This window comes from Microcebus murinus, chromosome 11 (genome assembly GCF_040939455.1).
Source record: "Microcebus murinus isolate Inina chromosome 11, M.murinus_Inina_mat1.0, whole genome shotgun sequence".
NCBI classification, from domain to species: Eukaryota; Metazoa; Chordata; class Mammalia; order Primates; family Cheirogaleidae; genus Microcebus; species Microcebus murinus.
The window spans coordinates 38,986,009-39,005,829 of NC_134114.1; the positions used below are offsets into that span (position 1 = coordinate 38,986,009).

The following is a 19,821-nucleotide window of genomic DNA, read 5'->3' on the forward strand; positions in this document are numbered from 1 at the left end:
AAATTAATTGGCCAACTAATATATATAGAAAAAATTAGCCAGGCATGGTGGTGCATGCCTGTAGTCCCAGCTACTTGGGAGGCTGAGATAGCAGGATTGCTTTAGCCCAGGAGTTTGAGGTTGCTGTGAGCTAGGCTGACGCCATGGCACTTGCTCTAGCAGCCTGGGCAACAAAGCGAGACTCTGTCTCAAAAAAAAAAAAAGGATTCTGAAATAGAAATGTAAAAAAGCAAAAAGAAAACTTGTTTGACAATGGACAATTTTATTTTGTTTTATTTTTCTTACGATGTTTCTCAGATCCTAAATTCCATGCAATGGACAATTTTAACTAAAGGTGAAAAGACTGAAAACTCTGATCATGAATTTTACTATACCCAGTGGTTTTCTATTTTAACACATTAACTGCCATGACAGTTGTATTTAACTCACTCTAGTTTTGATGCTGGGGCTACATGAAGCATATATAAAATCTTACTTGTTAATGTTCTTATTGTTACGATTAATATTGACAATTTAATTCTAAAAATGTGAGTTAAATGAATAGAAGTCAATAAATTTCATTTTTCTATTTATGTTACCTTTAAATTACACTTGAAGTTTTTATTCTATTACTGTAACAAAACACTGTGGTTCCAAGGAAAAACTTCTGGGTTATTTTTGTGGCAGACAATGTGTTAAAACTACCAGGAATAAAATGAAGATATATAGTTACCGTTCAGAATAAAATCTTCTATCATTTGACAGGAGATCATACAACTGTTGAATATGAGCAAGACCTGGTAAAAAGATCAGTACTGCTCCTTCAATATTTCTGAATTGGGGACTTTTGTCTGAAATTTTAAAAAAGATACAATATTTAAAATAAGGAACAACGCATAAAATATTAATAAAAGATCTCCCATTAGTAGAAATGTTTTATCAAAACAAATGGAGACACATTAGAAAAAGAAAGATACCTAAATATGCAAGAAGTTCCAAAATGAGATCCAGGTTGATTTTATGAGGATTCATGTAGAGAATAGCATGCTGAGTGCGGTTGCTGTACTTTTGGTAAAATGGATTTAAATCAGCATTTGCTCCAGTCTGAACTGGGATATATTCCTAAAAGAAACCCAACCAGAGGGAGCTGAACAAAAACATTAAGTATTTTAATAAGACAAAGAAGGAAAAAGGTATTCATTGAAATCTATATTTTTCTCATTGTCACCATTATTTTGTTAAAACATAGGAAAAGTACAATTGTTAAAAAATGGGAAAAGTTTCAGAAAATTTCATCTCTCTCCTATAATTTAATTTCATCCAGCTCCTAATTATAGCAAAGTCTTTTTATCTTTTCATGTATATACTAAAAGAAAAATTGTTAAAAAAACATATTATAATCATGTATGCATCATTTTGTGGTAATTAAAAAGCATCCAGGCCAAGAGAGATCAGAATAACTTTAATAAGTAGTTTATACCTACCTGCCCTATTCCTTTTACGTTCCACTTTGGCTACTGAATTCCAATCATCTCTTTTGAAAGAACTATACATTTCTGAAATCTTTCTTAGTGTATAATTCCTATTTCCAGTGTTATAGGGAAAAATTTTAGTTTTTGCTTTCTTGGTTTATCTGTTTATTAAAAGATAAAGTAACTTTGTGTTTTCACCAGATTCGATATATGCATAAAAATCATGGACATAAGGAAAATGGTGGATCTAGTACCCCTGGCTAAAATGTAGAGAATGTAGCTTTTGTGATATTTCTGAACACATATAATTTAGACTAATGCCCTAGGAAGAACTATGCTTGCCCTAGATAGCTTCACTATAGAGCTAAGGTTGGCTTCCCCAGGAAAAAGCTAAGAAAACCAAAGGTAAGGATCTAGGTTTTGGGCCTGCCCCATCCTGACCAACCACCTACAATGTTGAGACAAAGTAGAGAAAGTCACTACAAATTTGTTCAACAATTGATCATTGGTATGAAATTTTTATAAGAAGTTGTTTCTTACTTATATGGTTCTTGATTTTATATCTGTATCTAAATGGCCCATAATAGTGTAAAAATACAGTTAAAATATCACAAAGACTATAGTCTATGAAAAATGATTAAAGAAATGACATTTAATATTTGCTCATACTCATATCTGTTCCTCTTCTACCAAATTATACTCAAATTCACTGTGTTAGCCATATGATTTTAACTCTTGGGGCATAACTCTCCTGGCAGGATATGTCTTGGATATCATCATCAAACATGTTTCAAAATGTTTTCTTTTTACCAGACACTTTCTTATTCCCCCTGCTTTGCTTGTAACATTAATGGTTATTTCTTCTTCCTCCTCCAGAAATTTCTGACAATATTCTGAGTCTTTCTCCAGCACAAAGCCTGTTTCTTCTATTATATCTTCAAGATGAAAAACCTGCATAGAGTAAGGCATGTAAATGGGTGAATTCAAATTCATTTCAATAAATATCACTTTAAAGAGAACAAGGGTGAGTACAATAACTTTGACTCAAACTGTACAAAAGCAATTTATGTAACCAAAAAGTTTATACCCCCATAATATTCTTATATAAAAAAAAGAGGACAATAAAAACAAAACAAAAAATAAAGAGTACAAGGGAATCATTGCCTTTTGAATGTCACCAAATGCTAATTTAGAATATCACACAAAAAAAATTTTTTTAGTATCATTTGGGAATGAAGAACTTGGTTGATATAAATGGGTCGTCCCTAAAGCCTTGGGCAAATTACATTATGGTGTATAGATTTTTCTTTTTACGTGAAAACAGTTAAAAGAGTATATTTTATCAGCTGAACTAAAAAGGTAAGCATTAAGAATAGAAAATGCAGAAAGAAGCTTCAAAGACAATCCTAAATTTGAGGGGTGAGTAAAAAAGGAGTTCTTTACTGCCAGGTAGCCACTTGTAATCTGGATATAATGATGATGTAAAAATAAGTTTTATATTCTTAGCCCTCAGGTCTGTCTTCCATAAAAACCCTCTTTTCTCTCCTACGCACCCCTCAGCTAGGGCAACACCAGTCATGTGATTCCCAAGGTTGTCTCCAGATCCTCTGTTGACTCGCTGTACCTAGGAATAGTTCTCAGCTCAGACTATAAGGGCCTATCTTCTGGGGAAACTCCCTCAAGAGAATGCAGTTTCTGCTTATACACATCTTACAAAGAAAACTTACCTCAACAGGATAACTTCTTCCTGAAATTCTAAGAATAGGGCAGTGTGTGAAATATGTAGAAAATTTTTCACTGTCCACAGTGGCACTCATTAGAATCAAGTGTAGATCAGAACGTTTCTGTAAAATTTCCTTCAAGATAATTAGTAGGAAGTCTGACTGAACACTTCTTTCATGAACCTAGTATAAAGGAAATAAAAAAAAACTAATCATATACTACATAAGGTCTAGTATGAGGCTTAAACAGTCAAACACTCAAATCTAAAAGTTAATCAATATTTAAATATAATCAGTGCATGTACAGGGAAGGAGACGCTGTATGTTTCAAATAAGGCAGATCTTCAGAATTAAAAATAAAGTCATTTTCTTTTTTTCTTTTTTTTTTTTTTGAGACAGAGTCTCGCTTTGTTGCCCAGGCTAGAGTGAGTGCCATGGCGTCAGCCTAGCTCACAGCAACCTCAAACTCCTGGGCTCAAGCAATCCTTCTGCCTCAGCCTCCCAAGTAGCTGGGACTACAGGCATGCGCCACCATGCCCGGCTAATTTTTTCTATATATATTAGTTGGCCAATTAGTTTCTTTCTATTTTATAGTAGAGACGGGGGTCTCGCTCTTGCTCAGGGTGGTTTCGAACTCCTGACCTTGAGCAATCCGCCCGCCTCGGCCTCCCAGAGTGCTAGGATTACAGGCGTGAGCCACCGCGCCCGGCCTTAAAGTCATTTTCTAATATTGAAGCCATTGAAAATCAACATACAATGAACATGATTAGCCAGGACAGTAGGACTCTATCCCAGGTGATGGTTTGTAAAATCAGATCAGATGTGGCTGATAAGATTAGGGTATATCCCAAATTTCACTTAGAAGCAAGGGTGACTCCTAAATCTCTGCTACTAATATAAAACTGTATGGTCACCATTACCACAAGATGGTTTATCCACTATGTAGAAAAAGGGGAGTTGACTAGTAGGAATATGACAAGGTCTCTGTCACTGTCCAGGAAAAAGGGTTTCATGCTCTTCCAACACATGTATTTTATGAAAGAGCACTGTAAAACTGCTATGGAGCACAGGCAAATTATATTGTCAAACTTAACAAATATTTACTGTATGTATAAGAATGTAAAGAATGCTGAATGTATAATGTAAAGATAAGTCTTTCAATTTTCTGTACTCTGACTTATTTCTACTCCATTAATTTCATAGTAGACTTAAGGTAGTACACAAAGATAAAGTACAACAAGATGATAAATTAAAACAGGTTTTTTCATTCATTTGCTTGGAAGGGAGACAGTGGTGGATAAGTGTTCAGGCTCTGGAATCAATTGCTTGGGTTCAATTCTTGGCTTGGCCATTCACAGGATGACTTAAGGAAAGTTATTTAAATATCTCTAGGTCTATTTCTTCTACAAAAGAATACAAATAATGCAAACTTCATAGAGCTGTGACAATCAAAAGAAATAATGCAAAGCCTTTAGAATAGAGACTAACAGATAATAAGTACTCACCATTGTGTTACATACTGGAGATTAAAAAGTGAACCAAGACCAAGTTCTCTTCATTTGAGGTAAGTTTTTAGTGTAGTAAGAAGGTATTGTACAGGATGGTTTGAAATTACATATGAAGGGTAGCTAATCCAGATGGTCAGGAAGGTTACTAAGACAAATTGCCATTGATACTGAGAACTTAAGGGTGAGTTTGAAAAGAAAAAAAGGAGGAAGAAACAGATGAGAAAGGAAAGAAAAAGTGTTCATGTCAAGGGACACTGTGTACAAAAACATGGTGGAAAGAGGGATAATAATCATTTCAAAAACTGGAAAAACAAAAACAATGACTTGAGAATGGGATGACAGATGGGCAAGAGATAAAACTAGATAGGTACTAAATATACTGCTGCGTAATGCCCTATAAATCATGGTAAGGAGTTGAGACTTTACCCTAAGGAGTCAGGGAGGAGAGTGATTAAAGCATTGTGAAACAGAGGAATCATGTGATCTGAGTTTTATTTTAAAAAGGGTAAGTCTGGCTACAATGTGGAGAATGTGGTGGAGAGCAAAGCAGAAAGCAGGAAATTTAATTAATTAGTGGCTTCTTTAGTAATTAAAGAGATAATGGTGGCCTCTACAAGGATAACACTGGTGAATATGAAGAAAAGTGAATGCATTTGAGAAAGGCAGAATAAAAGGACGAGGTAATTGGATGGAGGCAATGTGGGAAAAAGAAGGAAAAACCTTGGACGTTTTTACTTTGGCGGTTTGACCAGGTGATTGTGGGGATCATTCACTGAGATTCAGAAGAGAGGAGGAAGAGCAAGTTATAAAAGACTAGCAGGGAGGGAAGATGTTGAGTTTTGGAAATGCTGAGTTTGAAGTTGCTGAGACTGAAGGTATCTAAAAGGTAGTTGGCTATTTATGTCTGAAGCTCAGGGAAGTTCCTGATAGATGATATAGATCTGGAAAACCTCATCAAATAGGTAGTAATTTATATAGATAAGAATTAAAGAAGAAAAACCAAATCATACAACAGTTCCTGATAGTAAGGCCACAAGAAGCATTATTCTGAGCATCTTTATAAAGAGGGTCCTACATAATGTAATGAACTCTGCTCCCAAATCTCTTATACCCTTATATTTAACAGGATGAATTTTGCTGGGCTTTTTTTTTTTTTACTCTTAATGTATTGTTCAAGAGGTTGATGGCATCACAATGAAGCTCAATTAAGTTAAACATGTCTAATATCAAACCATCAAAGAACATACAGCTTCCTGAAGTTGGTCTGGTTTTCAAATTAGCGTTCACTCTGGTCTATATTTACCAATCAATTTTCTGGTAATAATTTGGGATTCTAAGAGAACTTACTGCTAGTTGATACAAATATTTCAACTAACTTACCTAGCAGTAAAAATTTCTCATTATAAATAGATATACTAGCATTTTGGCTCATGTTGACCCTTGACGATACTGATTAAATCTAGGTGTTGGCCAAGCAAAGCCACCATTCTGACATTCCCCTTTCTGCATGCCCCTGTTGAAAAACAGTTATCCATGGGGCTGCTAAAGCAGCCATCCAGCCCCTTTCTCTTTGACATCTTAGTGGTAATAGTAGTTTCCTTCCCCATTAGGGAATAAAGACTGCTTTTTATTATATTATTTTAAAATAAATATACATACTAAATATACACATATATATAAATATATACAAATTAAATATTAACATTTTTTTCCTGGATCATGAGATTATAATTTTTATTTTCATTTTCCCTTCTATGCCTCTAATATTTTTGACCCAAAAGAAAGAAAATAACCCAATAATCTATATGTAGTCTATTAATTAAAAATCAATGAATGACTAAACTTTTACTATTGCTTTCTAAATTTAGTGAATTAACATTCACAAAAACTTTACATCAGCAAAATTTTTAGTATTTTCTGAGTAACAGAAATGCCATATATCTTGTCTGTTCTTTTTTTTTGAGACAGAGTCTCCCTTTGTTGCCCAGGCTAGAGTGAGTGCCGTGGCGTCAGCCTAGCTCACAGCAACCTCAAACTCCTGGGCTCGAGTGATCCTTCTGCCTCAGCCTCCCGGGTAGCTGGGACTACAGGCATGCGCCACCATGCCCGGCTAATTTTTTTTTATATATATATCAGTTGGCCAATTAATTTCTTTCTATTTATAGTAGAGACGGGGTCTCGCTCTTGCTCAGGCTGGTTTTGAACTCCTGACCTCGAGCAATCCGCCCGCCTCGGCCTCCCAAGAGCTAGGATTACAGGCGTGAGCCACCGCGCCCGGCCTATCTTGTCTGTTCTTGAAAGAAGCAAATTAATTTACACAGACTAGGATATTACGTCACTTAAAAATAATTCTAATGTGAAACTTTTGGCATAATTCAAGTGTGCATTCAAATTTGATTCAAGTAGGGCATATCTATAGAGAAAATGACATATTGATGAAGATTTCTTATCCTTTATAAGAATTAGAGCAGATCATTTAACAACTAAATGTAACAGCTAAGATGACAGTATACTGCTAAGAGCACAGATTGGAGCCAGATTGCCTGGGTTTGAACCATTAGCCACAGAATTTACTGGTGAGGTGAACACAAGCAAGCAAACTATCTGACCTTTCTGTACCTCAATTTAAAATAAAGATAGGCTGGGTGTGGTGGCTCATGCCTATAATCCCAGAATTTTGGGAGACTGAGGCAGGAGGGTTGCTTGAGCCCAGGAGTTCAAGGCTGCAATTAGATATGATTGTGCCACTGCACTCAAGCCTGGGTGACAGAGTTAGACCCTGTCTCTTAAAAAAATCAAATAAAGATAATATCTACTTCATTGGGTTGCTGGAAAGATTAAATGAATTTATGTATAAAATAATTTGCATATAGCAAATAGACAGTATTTATGAAATAAATCAATTAACATGAGACATTTGTTAGAGGAAATTACATTATTATATATGAAGTATCTGGCATTTGGTAAGCACAAAGAAAATGTTAAAAGTAACATCTCTTTAATACAAAAATTTTTCATGTTTCTGGATGCAACTATAAAATCTACTCACCTCATCCACAATAACATGAGATACATTAGTTAGAAGACCATCTTCTTGAAGTTTTCTTAGCAAAACGCCTGTTGTACAATATAGTAACCTGGTAGATTCACAAGCTCGAGATTCCATTCGGATCTGATATCCACACAGAGAATTCTGAAGGAAGAATACAAGGCCTTAGATTCTCTCAAGTAATCTGGGAAATAAGCTTTAAAAAGTAAAGAAGCATAACTGCTCTTCTTGCTACTATATGGAGCAGCCTAAGCAAATCTAGTGCAATTTATTATATTAGTAATAAATAATTGCATTTATGAGTAATAAATATATTAGTAGTCAATCTGTTTAGTGCAATTCGTTACAATCTATTTAGTGCAATTTATTACTAAAAGTATTTTCCATGGTGTTCAATTATATAATATAAAACTATAAAATTTGTTTTGGTAATTTTAAGCAGAAAAACCTTTGTTCTTTTCATGGTGTTGAGAAAAAGCTATTCATTTTCTTCAAGTATCATTAATATAATTATGAAAACATAATTGATGTTCAACTAATTTCGTAATAGAGCAAAGTACTGAAGTACTCAGGTACAGAATTTTAGCACAGCTTCTATAATTTGGTCTACTTTTCTACCAAGATATCATAAAACTTGCCCCCATTATCATACCAGTGGTGCCTAATGGGAATTTTGATGTTGCATCTATTCCTATCACATTTTCTTACTCTTTCAATCATCCCTTTGTCTTATTTGTACAAGTCTGTCATCCTCTTAGGCAGAAACTGTACCTTTTTATCCTCCTTTGTTCCATAACAGAAACCCAATTTGCTAAATAAAAAATTGTTAACAAAGGGGTACCCATCCTAGAGACAAAAATATTACATACCATCTCCAGAAAGAACAATTAAAAGTATAATAATCTGAATTATATGAACTTTCAATTCACTGTATTTGGTTCTAATCAGTGTAATTAATTCCCACAATTTACAGTCACTCTGATTAAGGTTTGGCCAGTTTTGTGTAAACCTGCATGACAAAATATATGACAGTAGCTATTTAAGTACTTTTCCCATTTAAAAAAAAATGCAGGGATTGAAAATAATCCAGTATTTTTTCTTTCTTTCTTTTGAGACAGAGTATCACTCTGTTACCCAGCTAGAAGGCAGTGGCATCATCATGGCTCACTGCAATGTCGAACTCCTGGTCTCAAGTGATCCTCTCAAGTGATGCCTCCCGAGTAGGCTAATTTTTCTATTTTTAGTAGAGACAGGGTCTTGCTCTTGCTCAAGCTAGACCCAAACTCCTGACCTCAAGCGATCTTCCTGCCTCGGCCTTCAAGAGTGCTAGGATTATAGGTACGAGGCACCGTGCCTGGCCTACCACTTTCATCTCTGTGTTGTTTTTCCCCATCTGCTCATTGAAAAGAACTAACAAAGATCATTCAGGATACATTCCACAGAAAAGATCTGCATATATTTGAGATATATGAGATAAGTCAAATTTGAATTTCTCCATATTTTTTGAATGTTCAATTTAGTGTGTAACATATTTGAATATTTAATCACTCAAGTTAACATATTTTTTTTAGATGAGAATTTTAATGACAGAATTACTGATAACCCTTTTTGTATTAAGGACAGAGGCATATTAACACATCTATCAAAGAAAACATGAAAAGTGCCTGAAATGTACTATTGAACAACCAGTAGCAGTTAAAACTCATATATGTTACAGGTTTCATTTGGATACCAAGAGCAAAGGTGAGCAATGTCATCGTTCACTGAGGTGGAGTTGAAGGACAGCTTACCCTTCCTCCAGGTCCATTTTCACAGCCCAATTCATCGCACACTCTGGTGGCTAAACTCACTGCTGAGATTCTTCGGGGCTGGGTACAGACAATGTTGCATTTACTTGCTCCCCACTCATTTAGAAGTAAATCTTCCAAGAGAAAATGTGGTACTTGAGTACTTTTACCACTTCCTGTTTCACCTGCCACAACCACTACTCGGTGCCTCTTAAGAGTTTCAACAATTGAATCCCGATGTTTGAACACAGGTAATTGTTGTCTTTCCTTTAGAAGTCTCTGATACTTAGGTGTGCTTTGCAACTTTCTAAAGAGATTTCTAACAGGTTCCAAATCTTCCGCATTTGCTGAGTCCACAGGCAGTGCAGAAAAATCCTCATCAGAAACTAAATTTTCCCAAGATTCCTCAGGATCTTCAGAGTTTTCTCTATTTTCAGAATGTTGTTGTTGCTGTTGCTGCTGCTGCTGTTTCAATTTATTAAGAAGTTTAGCAATAAAAAGATCACGTGGTTTATTGGTTTCCATTTTATTTAATTCTTCCCTTTTCTTTTCTGCATCACTCCACTCCAGCCAAACATCTCGGTAAGTGGGTGGAAGCAACTGATGAACTGACTAAAGGGGGAAAAAAACAGCAATGCATTATTTTTGGTAACTATTGAATATCAGAATTCAATTGGTTAGAACTTTGGATGGCTACATTCCTCTTAAAATGAAATTTGGTCCTAAACTATTAAGTTATTACTTTAATATACATATGATGCAAATTCAAAAATAGCATACTATATGGCTTCTGGACTTACTAGCTGTATGATCCCAGGCGAGTAACTTAACCTATATATGCCTCTCAGCTTTTGCATTTTTAAAATGGGGTTAGCAATAGTATCTCCCTTATAGGAATGTTCTGAGGTTAACTTTAAGTTAATACATATGAAGTGCCTATTCCTGGACACAGCAGACTACTGAATAAATGTTTTATTATTCATTCCTGCAGTGGTGCTATATAAAATGTAGGTGAACCATAGAGCATTTCTAAAACATATAAAGCTTCCTTTTGACATTCTAGCAGTTGTATAACGTTACAGGTCAAAGTATTTTAAATGAACCACACTGGCTAGAATCTAAGTTATTCTAATTCTGTGCTATAAAAGAATGCACAATTATCTCTGACATTGACAGTCATTTTTATCAAGTAAACACAAGTTATAATATCTTATTTTCCAAAATAAAAATAAATACATTAAGAACATTTACTGTCAGAAAGTAGAATGGAACTATTATTTAGAGTTGCACTTAATCAGTGCTGAAAATTTTCAATGGTTCTAATTTCTTAAAGATATACACATTTATTGTAAAAAAAATATTGATAATCTGAATTTAAGAAGGGCATTGTGTTCTCTTGAAGAGCTTCCTCCAGCAGCATTTTAATCCTTCCTTAAACTGGAAGTACATAGTTAACATAACTTAAAATTGAAAAATGGAACCAATGTCTATAAGTTTTTAAAGTTGAGAGATAACATTAAAGGAAAACAAACTTTAAAAATCTTAATTCAACTAGCACAACTATTTTGAATCTGTAAATTAGTATAGTCCAAAAAGTTGAATCAATCATATTGTCCCTTTCAGACTTTTGGTCTAAGAAGGAGAGAAAGACTGAGCTGTGTTTACGGTTGAAAGGAAGACAAATTATGAATAATCAGAACTAAAGATTAAACAGAAGAAAACAGTAAACAGAAAATTGGCATAGATGGCCATAATTAAATACTACCTTCCACATGCAGATAGTTTTATGTCAACAAAACATAGTACACTTAGTACTCCACAAATGATTTTTGAAGCACCTAGGCCTAGACAGTCTTACCTGCCCTTTCACTAAACGATAAAGGGCTAAAGTAGCTCCCAGATGCTGGGCTTGCATGCCATCCTCTGTTAAAATCGTAGGACATACCACCAGGATATCATCTTCAGACTTGATTACCCTTACTCTACAAAGAAGCAAAAAATAAAAAAATAAAATTGATGAAGTCAGATAAAAAATTCAATTAACATTGAACTTAATTGATGTTACTTAAATATTTCCAAGGAAACCATGTATTAGATAATTTATAAGCATTATGAAACTGATATGCAGAATTAGAGAACTTCCTAAATGTCTACTTAATTCATAGGAAACCAAAAGATTTTTATCTTACATCTTCCTAAAAGTTCATTAAGTTAACTAGAAAAACATACCTACATTTCCAGTATCTACCTACTGGAACTTTTTCAAAGGAAGGATTTGGACTCTTGGGAAGATTCTTCCTGACCCAATCAATCAGAAATTGTTTGGGAGATTTTCCAGTCCAACTTCGAGTAGTATAGTCAAAATTTCTTACATCATGAGGTTCTTTCTTTTTATCTAAAATGGTAGACAAAGAATGGTTCTTTAAAAATGGCCACGCAGTAATATAAATTCTCCTTTGCTCAAAGTCCCTCCCCCTTTTGGGAACAGTACTTTTAGAAAAGAATACGTAAAGATAAAACAGATAAAAAGGCTCTAAGTGAAGTAACAAAATGCTCTTACTGGACAGAACCATGGACAATTCTCAATCTTTGAGGAACTTATGTGTTGTTCTAAATATCTATGATACTATCCATGTGATGAATTTAGGATACTTTGAATTATAATGTTTGGTAGGCTACCCTCTAGCTACGATCATCAAAAAACCAGAAATCAAATGTCATTTCTCTGCTTAACAGCAGCCATACCACCACCACCACCTTCAATGGTTTCCTGTTACGTATAAAATAAAATCCAAATTAATTACTGCTGCCTAAAAGCCCTCCATTGGCCATCTCTGCTTATCTGTTGCCACCCTTCCCTCAGCTCACTATGCTATAACTACGTTGGCCACTAGTCAATTCCTTAAATGCTCTAAGTATGCCTGTCCCAATACAGTAGCCACCAGCCACAAGTGGCTTGTTAAATGTAAATGAATTAAAAATTTCAGTTTCTCAGTTACACTAGTCACATTTCAAGTGCTTAATACTTACATTTGCCTAGTAGCTACCACATTGGATAGCACAGATATAGAATATTTCTATAACTGGAAGTTCTATTAAATAGTGCTACTCTCTTTTACACCTTAGACTTGCAGTGTACTGTGATCCTCTCGGAAGGCTCTTTCCACCAACTTGTCACCAGGCTAACATCTAATCTGTCAGATCTCAAAGTAAATGTCTTCTGGAAGGTCTCCCAAATCCAAGTTAGATCCCCCTGTTATCTCTATAAGAAGCCCCTTCTTTGATAGCACATAGCACAATTTGTAATTATGTATTATTTATGTATATTTAAACCTTATCTTTTCTACTATACAAGAAGGCAGAGACTAGGTTTTTTTTTTTTTTTTTTTTTGGAGACAGAGTCTCGCTTTGTTGTCCAGGCTAGAGTGAGTGCCGTGGCGTCAGCCTAGCTCACAGCAACCTCAAACTCCTGGGCTCAAGCAATCCTCCTGCCTCAGCCTCCCGAGTAGCTGGGACTACAGGCATGCGCCACCATGCCCGGCTAATTTTTTTTTTATATATATATATCAGTTGGCCAATTAATTTCTTTCTATTTATAGTAGAGACGGGGTCTCGCTCTTGCTCAGGCTGGTTTTGAACTCCTGACCTTGAGCAATCCACCCGCCTCGGCCTCCCAAGAGCTAGGATTACAGGCGTGAGCCACAGCGCCCGGCCGAGACTAGGTTTTTTTTCATTACTGTACACATAGCACTTGTCATTTTGCACAATAGGGATTCAATAAATACTACTGAAAGAATGAATTTTAAAAACTGACAATTTAGTGTGGGATTCAACTAACTATAATATAATCTTATAAATATTATACTATGTATATCAATAATTTACTTGGCAGCACAAAGATGCATATGATTACTTCTGTCTGGTGGTGTGGAAGTAGTTAGGGAAATATTCAGAAATGCTGTTTTAGTTGAGCCTTGAAGTGACAGGCTGGTCAAGTAAGGGTTAGCGGGATGAGCAAAGTAATGGAACCATAAAACAATAAACATTTTAAAGAATGACAGGGCTGAAGTATATAGCTGAGAGAATAAATAAAAAGGTAGATTGTGGCAGAATGCAAAAAAATCTTGAATGCCATGCTAAAAGACTTGTTATTGATGTCAGTAAGTTTGGAATCACTAAAGGTTTTTATCGGAAAATTCATGTTTAGATCTCTGTTGCAGAAAGATAACTCTGGCAGTTTGGAGATGGATTAGAGAGAGAGAAGACTGAGGCAAAGTACATACCTATAATTATAAAATGCTATCCATGTAAGTTATCGTAACTGTTATTAATAGTACTTTTTCAAGACAACTTACGGGTGTAACTTCACTGCCATCTTATGTAGTTTGCCAGAATGCAAAGTAACAAATTTTTACAATTATATATTCCTTGACATTTTATTATTAATTACACCCTGACCACTTTCCCTTCATTTTACCTTTCTCTTCTTCAGTGGTAGCAGATGTAGATTTTTCAAATAAATTAAAGTTCAAAGCACTTTCTCCTTCTGTGGCTACAGAAGGCTTTTTCCTTTCATTTTGTTGATGTGAAATTTTCACGGCTGGATTGAATACTGGATGGTCTTCTAAAGTTTCCATTTCTATCAAAAAATAGATGAAGTTTAGTTTCAATTTTTTTATGCCTTTTTATTGTACAAAATGGTTCAAAAACAGTTAGCATTCCTTCTTTTTCCTTGTAACCAACTATTTAGTAATTCCTACAAGGAATCTGCACTAGAAGTCAGAGGCAATTTATTAACTTTCACAATATATACAAAAACTTTAAAATAAATTGTGTAATAGATGTAGTAAGCCTAGAAAAACATCTTCATAAGAAATAAATACTCATGGAATTGTATTCACCTTTCTTTCTTGAATGGAGATGGTATTTTGTAGTATTAATTAGGGGCTGACAAACTGCTGGCCAAATCTAGTCCACTGCCTGTTTCTGATGGCTTGAAAGCTAGAATGGTTTCTATAGTTTCAAATGGTTGAAAAAATAAAAAGAATATTTGGAGACATGTAAAAATTTATAGTTCAGTGTCCATAAATAAATAATGTTTGATTAGAACACAGCCATTTGTTTTGTATGGTCTATGGCTGCTTTTATGCAGCAGAGTTGAAGAGTTGTGATAGAGGTTGTATGGGCCATGAAGTCTATCATATTTACTATTTATCCAGTTACAGAAAAAGTTTGCCAATCTCAGGTATAAACTGTCAGAAAAGAGCAGACGTATTAAAAAGAGGCATTCTCTATTCTAGGAAAGTCACCAAATATAGGACAATTACATTTATACATTTAAGAATTTGAAAGCATTTACCTCTTTGAAATTTCCTTATTTTTTCTTGAGCCTCTTTTTGACCTTGCTTGTTTTTTTCTAGTTTAAAGGTAGCTGCTTGCTCCTTTGCATCCAGAAGTTTTGCTGCAAGGTGCAAATACCTTTCGTTCTGATCCAAATAAAACCACAAGGAGGAAATGAAAAGAAGTGCAAGATTATCTATGGTCAATATAGTGTATCAAAATCTGTGATCTAGCAGATCTAATTTTAGGAATTTTTCATAGAGAAATGGAACAAACACCCACATTTGCAGGTACACAGATGTTTACTGAAGCATTGACGATAAAAGAAAAACTGGAAACCATATGTGGTACATCTTTATAAAGAAATTTCAATCATTAGAAAATAAAATGAGGTAGCAAAAGAAAGAGGGTAATCCACAGGGAGAAATATCCTTGACATGTTAATAAAATAAAGAAAACTAGAGAATAAAAAGTATGAGCTCATTTTTGTAAAAACTGTTTTACAAGTATGTGTAAAGATAGTACATGTAATACAATAATACTCATCTGAAAGTTACCGTCACATAATCTCTATCTTACAGAAGATAGTCAGGGATATGACTAAGATAGGCAAAAACTAGAGAGAGTTTAAATTTAAACTCAAATTACTGTGTTTTTCCCTTAGACTAGTAAGTGACAGCAAATCAGAAGCATAAAATTATGAGGTGGAGAAGATGATGGCATATGTGGTGCTGCTATGAACACAACTGTTAAGCGGAAGGGAAAAGAAACAAGCAGCTGAATTCTGGGACCATTTTATGTAGAAGCAAATATCAACACAGTGTAACAGACAGGAGAGTTAGCTATCTCCACAAATTTACCCTAATCATATTTATCTTTCCACCTTTCCTGTACTTAGCACTAATATCAACATCCTTCCACTTAATGCATCTTTTGTCACCTTTGACTCCTTAATCTCCCCCCCACAAAATTTACCGCCCTAATCATTTTTAAGCGTACAGTTTAGCGGTATTAAATACATTCATATGTGGTACAGCCATCACCACCATCTATCTCCAGAACTCCATCTGGCAAAACTGAAACTCTCCACCCATTAAACAGTAAATCTCCATTCTCCCTCCCCCCCAAATGACTTATGGGTTACATGGTAAGGATATGTTTAATTTTGAGAAAGGACCAGTTTTCCAAAGTGGTTGTACCATTTTACACTCCCATTAGCAATATATGAGTGTACCTACCGGTTGCTCCACATTCTCCCCAACACTCAAGTGTTACCGATCTTTTTAACTTTAGCCATTTAGATGGACATATAGTGGTATCTCATTTTAGTTTTCATTTCTCTAATGACTAGTGATATTGAACATATTTTCACATGTTTATTGGCCATCCATATACCTACTTTTGTGAAGTGTCTGTTTCTTAAAAGTTCTTTATATTATTGTGGATTATCTGTCCTTGGTCAGATATATTTATTGTAATATTCTTTCCTTTAACTTCTTTTTTCACTTAATAGCTTATTTTCTGCCTTATATTTTTATCTTACCTTATGTCTGTTTTCTCTCTACACTTCTTTTGTTCCTTTTATAAAAGGAACTTCTTTTGTAAAAGAATGTGCTTTACCTTTTTTATTACTGGAAGAATTTAGCATAGTCCTCACACATAATAATCACTTAAAAATAATTGATGATTATGTCCTTAAACATGGGAGAAATGTAATTAACATCTATTAAGCAGTTATTTTGTGCCAAGTTTTTATCTAAGTGTTATTTTGTTTAATCTTCACATCAACCCCAGAGGTATTTCTCCGATTTAAAAATTAGGAAACTAATGCTCAAAAAACGTAAATATGTCTTTGCCTAGGAATATCCAGCTAGAAGCCTAATACAAATTTCGACTCACAGGGTCAAATTTTTCCTCCTCTTCTAAGGTTTTAGAGTTTTCACTCTTTTCTTCTTCATTTTGTTGCTCAGCGTACCGCAAAATCCATTCTTTCATATTTACTTCTATATTTTTTTCTTCCTTTTTTGGCTAGAAAGAGAAAACAAATGTCTGAAAAACCAAAGTTAAAAAACTATCTTGTCACTGTATTTACAGTTTCTTCACACTCAAAAACATCAGACACATAAACTTCAAAAATCATATTCTATTGTTCAGTGAGTGAATTGAACTCAACATTACTTTAAAAAGTCTACACTTGCAGAATCCAAAGAACATGTTTACATAAAGGGGTAAAAAAGAATGAAAGGAGAACTGTTAAAAACTAGTGTTATTCCTTAGATACAGTGGTTTTATGAGGATGATGCTTCCACAGATGTTTTATAACATGTAAAATATTTAAATGTAATGCCCCAATGAACTACACCTCACAGTATTCATGTCCTTCTGCCATTCCCTTCCAGAGACTTTGCCCTTGGCCATGTGACTTGCTTCAATCCATGAGACATTAGTAGGAGTGATAAAGCAGGGGCCTGATAAGAATTTTTACTTAGGCTTATTATCTTGAAATACTTGCTCTTTGAAGCCAGATGCTATGTAAGGAGTCCAACCACCCTGAGATCACCATATGTGAAAAAACCCACGCTAGTCATGTGAAGAGACCACGTAGAGAAAGGGATGCCTGGGTTAGCTTCCAGCCGAGGCATTAGTCATGTACATGAAGAAGCCATTTTGGATATTCCAGCCCCAGAAGATATCTCCTGGAACAGAACAGCCCAGCTGTGCCGAGCCTAGACTGCAGAATCATGAGAAATAAATTGTTCGTTTAAGCCACCACATTTTGGGATGGTTTGTTACGCAATAATAGATAACTGAAACAGACAGTAATAGAAATATTTGGCAAAACAGTTATTTTTAAGAAGTAAAAATGTTATAGAAAACTAATTTTCATACTATTATGAACTATTACATGTGCTTCATTCCGATTTTATAGAACTTTAAATGTTTAATTCTTAAATTACCTTAATCCTAGGGTCTTCTTCCTGTTTTTTGGTTTTAGGTTGCAATGGAGGTGAAATAGTGGCTTGTATTTGAGGAGACTGGAATTTTGGCCTACTTTTAGATTGCTGCTCTTCAAACTCCTGACTGAATCCTTCAGGAAGTGCATCTTAAAATAACAGAAACTGTGTTGAAAATAAACACGCATATGATACATAAAAGCAAACAAACATTTGTTAAGCATATACATAAACCCAGCCTAGTCTTACAGCACTTAATTTTCTTCTATTTCCTCATCTCCCAAAAATACAAATCCTATGATGTTCTTGGTTTTATCTGTTAAATTAGAAGTGAGTACACTCACTGATGATAGCTAGCCCACTTGTATTTGGCCACTTATTTCATGCTCAATGTTAAGCTCCTAAATTTTCATGAAAGGATTTTAGTGCTTCCCACTCTTTAGTTGTCTGTCATAGTATGTGGTAGTATCCTTAATTAGTGGTGACACAAGCTATTTCCACTCCAGATTCCTGCCAAAGATTACAACCATGAGCCTCTGGTTAATGAAATATTTACCTAAGAATAGCCCTAATTTCTAAACCAAAACCAGGAGACACAGCCTAATATATCAGGAAAACTTTGAGAATCTGTTGTACTAAGTATATTGTAAAAATGAAAGCAACACACACAAAAATTTCCTTCATAGACCACAATCTTCAAGGAGAATATACTGAAAATACAAAAAGGTAAGAACATTTTAAAAGTAAATAATTACAACAGTGAAAAAACTTAAGTGCAAGCCAAAAGGTGGATACGAATACTTAAAACTATTTCAAAAGATTTTAGAAACTGAAAAAATTTAATGTTGATGCTGTTTACCATCTGAAAGGTTTAAACAGAGCCAGTCCAAGGCAGAATGAAGATCACCTCCATGTAAGAGTGTATTGGTCATTGCATCTTCAATGTCCTTAGTCTTAAATGAAAATGCTTGCAAAGCCATATATAAATCCTATGAAAGCAAAAGGTAAGAAAATCATATTTGTCAATTTTCTTTCATAACTAATTTTATTCTCCCATTCATTTTAAGTTAAAAACTCTTGACACAGATTCTAATTTCAAAAATATCTTTTTTTTTCCAATTAGAAGTTAAATGTGTTCATTGAATTGAGAGTCTGGAAGGTACAGATATATCTTAAAAAAAAAAAAAAGACCAGGAGAAATTGTTCATATTCTCACTATATAGACACTATTTATAATGTAGTATATTCTTTTTCAGTCATTTCTATGATTGTATAAAAATAAATTTCACTTAACATTTTAAGTATCTTCCCAAGTTATTAGGAAACTCTTTATCCTCATTTTTGAAGTTACATACATATTCCATTGGGTAGGCCTATTATAATTATACATTTTCCTATGGCTGAAAATTTAGGATATTTTCTTTTATTATAACCAGTGCTTATAATATCAGTGAGTATCTTTATACATAAAGACAAAGAATTTTTCATTTTAGGTTGTGAGAAGGGGTGTTCAGTTGCCTTTTTTTTGTTGTTATTGATACAGAGTCTCACTCTGTCACCCTGGATAGAGGGCAGTGGCGTCATTGTAGCTCACTGTAACCTCCAACACTCGGGGTCTAAGTGATCCTTCTGCCTCAGCCTCCCAGGTAGCTGGGGCTACAGGTGCTGCAATGCCTGGCTGGGTTTTTTTTTTTTTTTCCCCCTTTCTTTTTGGTAGATACAGTGTCTCTGTCTTGCTCAGGCTAGTCTTAAACTCCTGAACTCAAGTAATCCTCCTGTCTTGGCCTCCCATAGTGCTAGGATTACAGGCATGAGCCAGCCACTGAGCCCTACCAAGATAAAGCATTTTAATGTACTTTCTAAAGCATCATCTTTAGAGTTGGGCAGAATTGGGTTCAAATCCAAACTGTTTACTACTTATTAATAACCTTAGGCTATAACTTATGTTATCTTTCCAAGCCTTAATACTTTCACTTAAATGGGGCCAAATACATTTACCTTGCAGGATTGC

At 34.7% G+C, this 19,821-nt stretch overlaps 1 protein-coding gene across 2 annotated transcripts in view; it reads right to left on the reverse strand.

Annotated features, from left to right (window-relative positions):
- Positions 1 to 19,821, reverse strand: part of DHX29 (DExH-box helicase 29) — a 42,578-nt gene that overhangs the window by 15,293 nt on the left and 7,464 nt on the right. For both annotated transcript variants that reach the window (XM_012775691.3, XM_012775693.2), the window contains 13 exons: positions 18,670 to 18,799; positions 17,814 to 17,959; positions 16,756 to 16,884; positions 14,876 to 15,002; positions 13,994 to 14,155; positions 11,746 to 11,911; positions 11,375 to 11,498; positions 9,520 to 10,128; positions 7,730 to 7,873; positions 3,179 to 3,355; positions 2,262 to 2,402; positions 957 to 1,101; positions 713 to 830 (listed from right to left, as the gene is read on the reverse strand). In XM_012775691.3, coding sequence (XP_012631145.1) covers positions 713 to 830; positions 957 to 1,101; positions 2,262 to 2,402; positions 3,179 to 3,355; positions 7,730 to 7,873; positions 9,520 to 10,128; positions 11,375 to 11,498; positions 11,746 to 11,911; positions 13,994 to 14,155; positions 14,876 to 15,002; positions 16,756 to 16,884; positions 17,814 to 17,959; positions 18,670 to 18,799 — 2,318 coding nt within the window. The remainder of the gene's footprint in view (positions 1 to 712; positions 831 to 956; positions 1,102 to 2,261; positions 2,403 to 3,178; positions 3,356 to 7,729; positions 7,874 to 9,519; positions 10,129 to 11,374; positions 11,499 to 11,745; positions 11,912 to 13,993; positions 14,156 to 14,875; positions 15,003 to 16,755; positions 16,885 to 17,813; positions 17,960 to 18,669; positions 18,800 to 19,821) is intronic.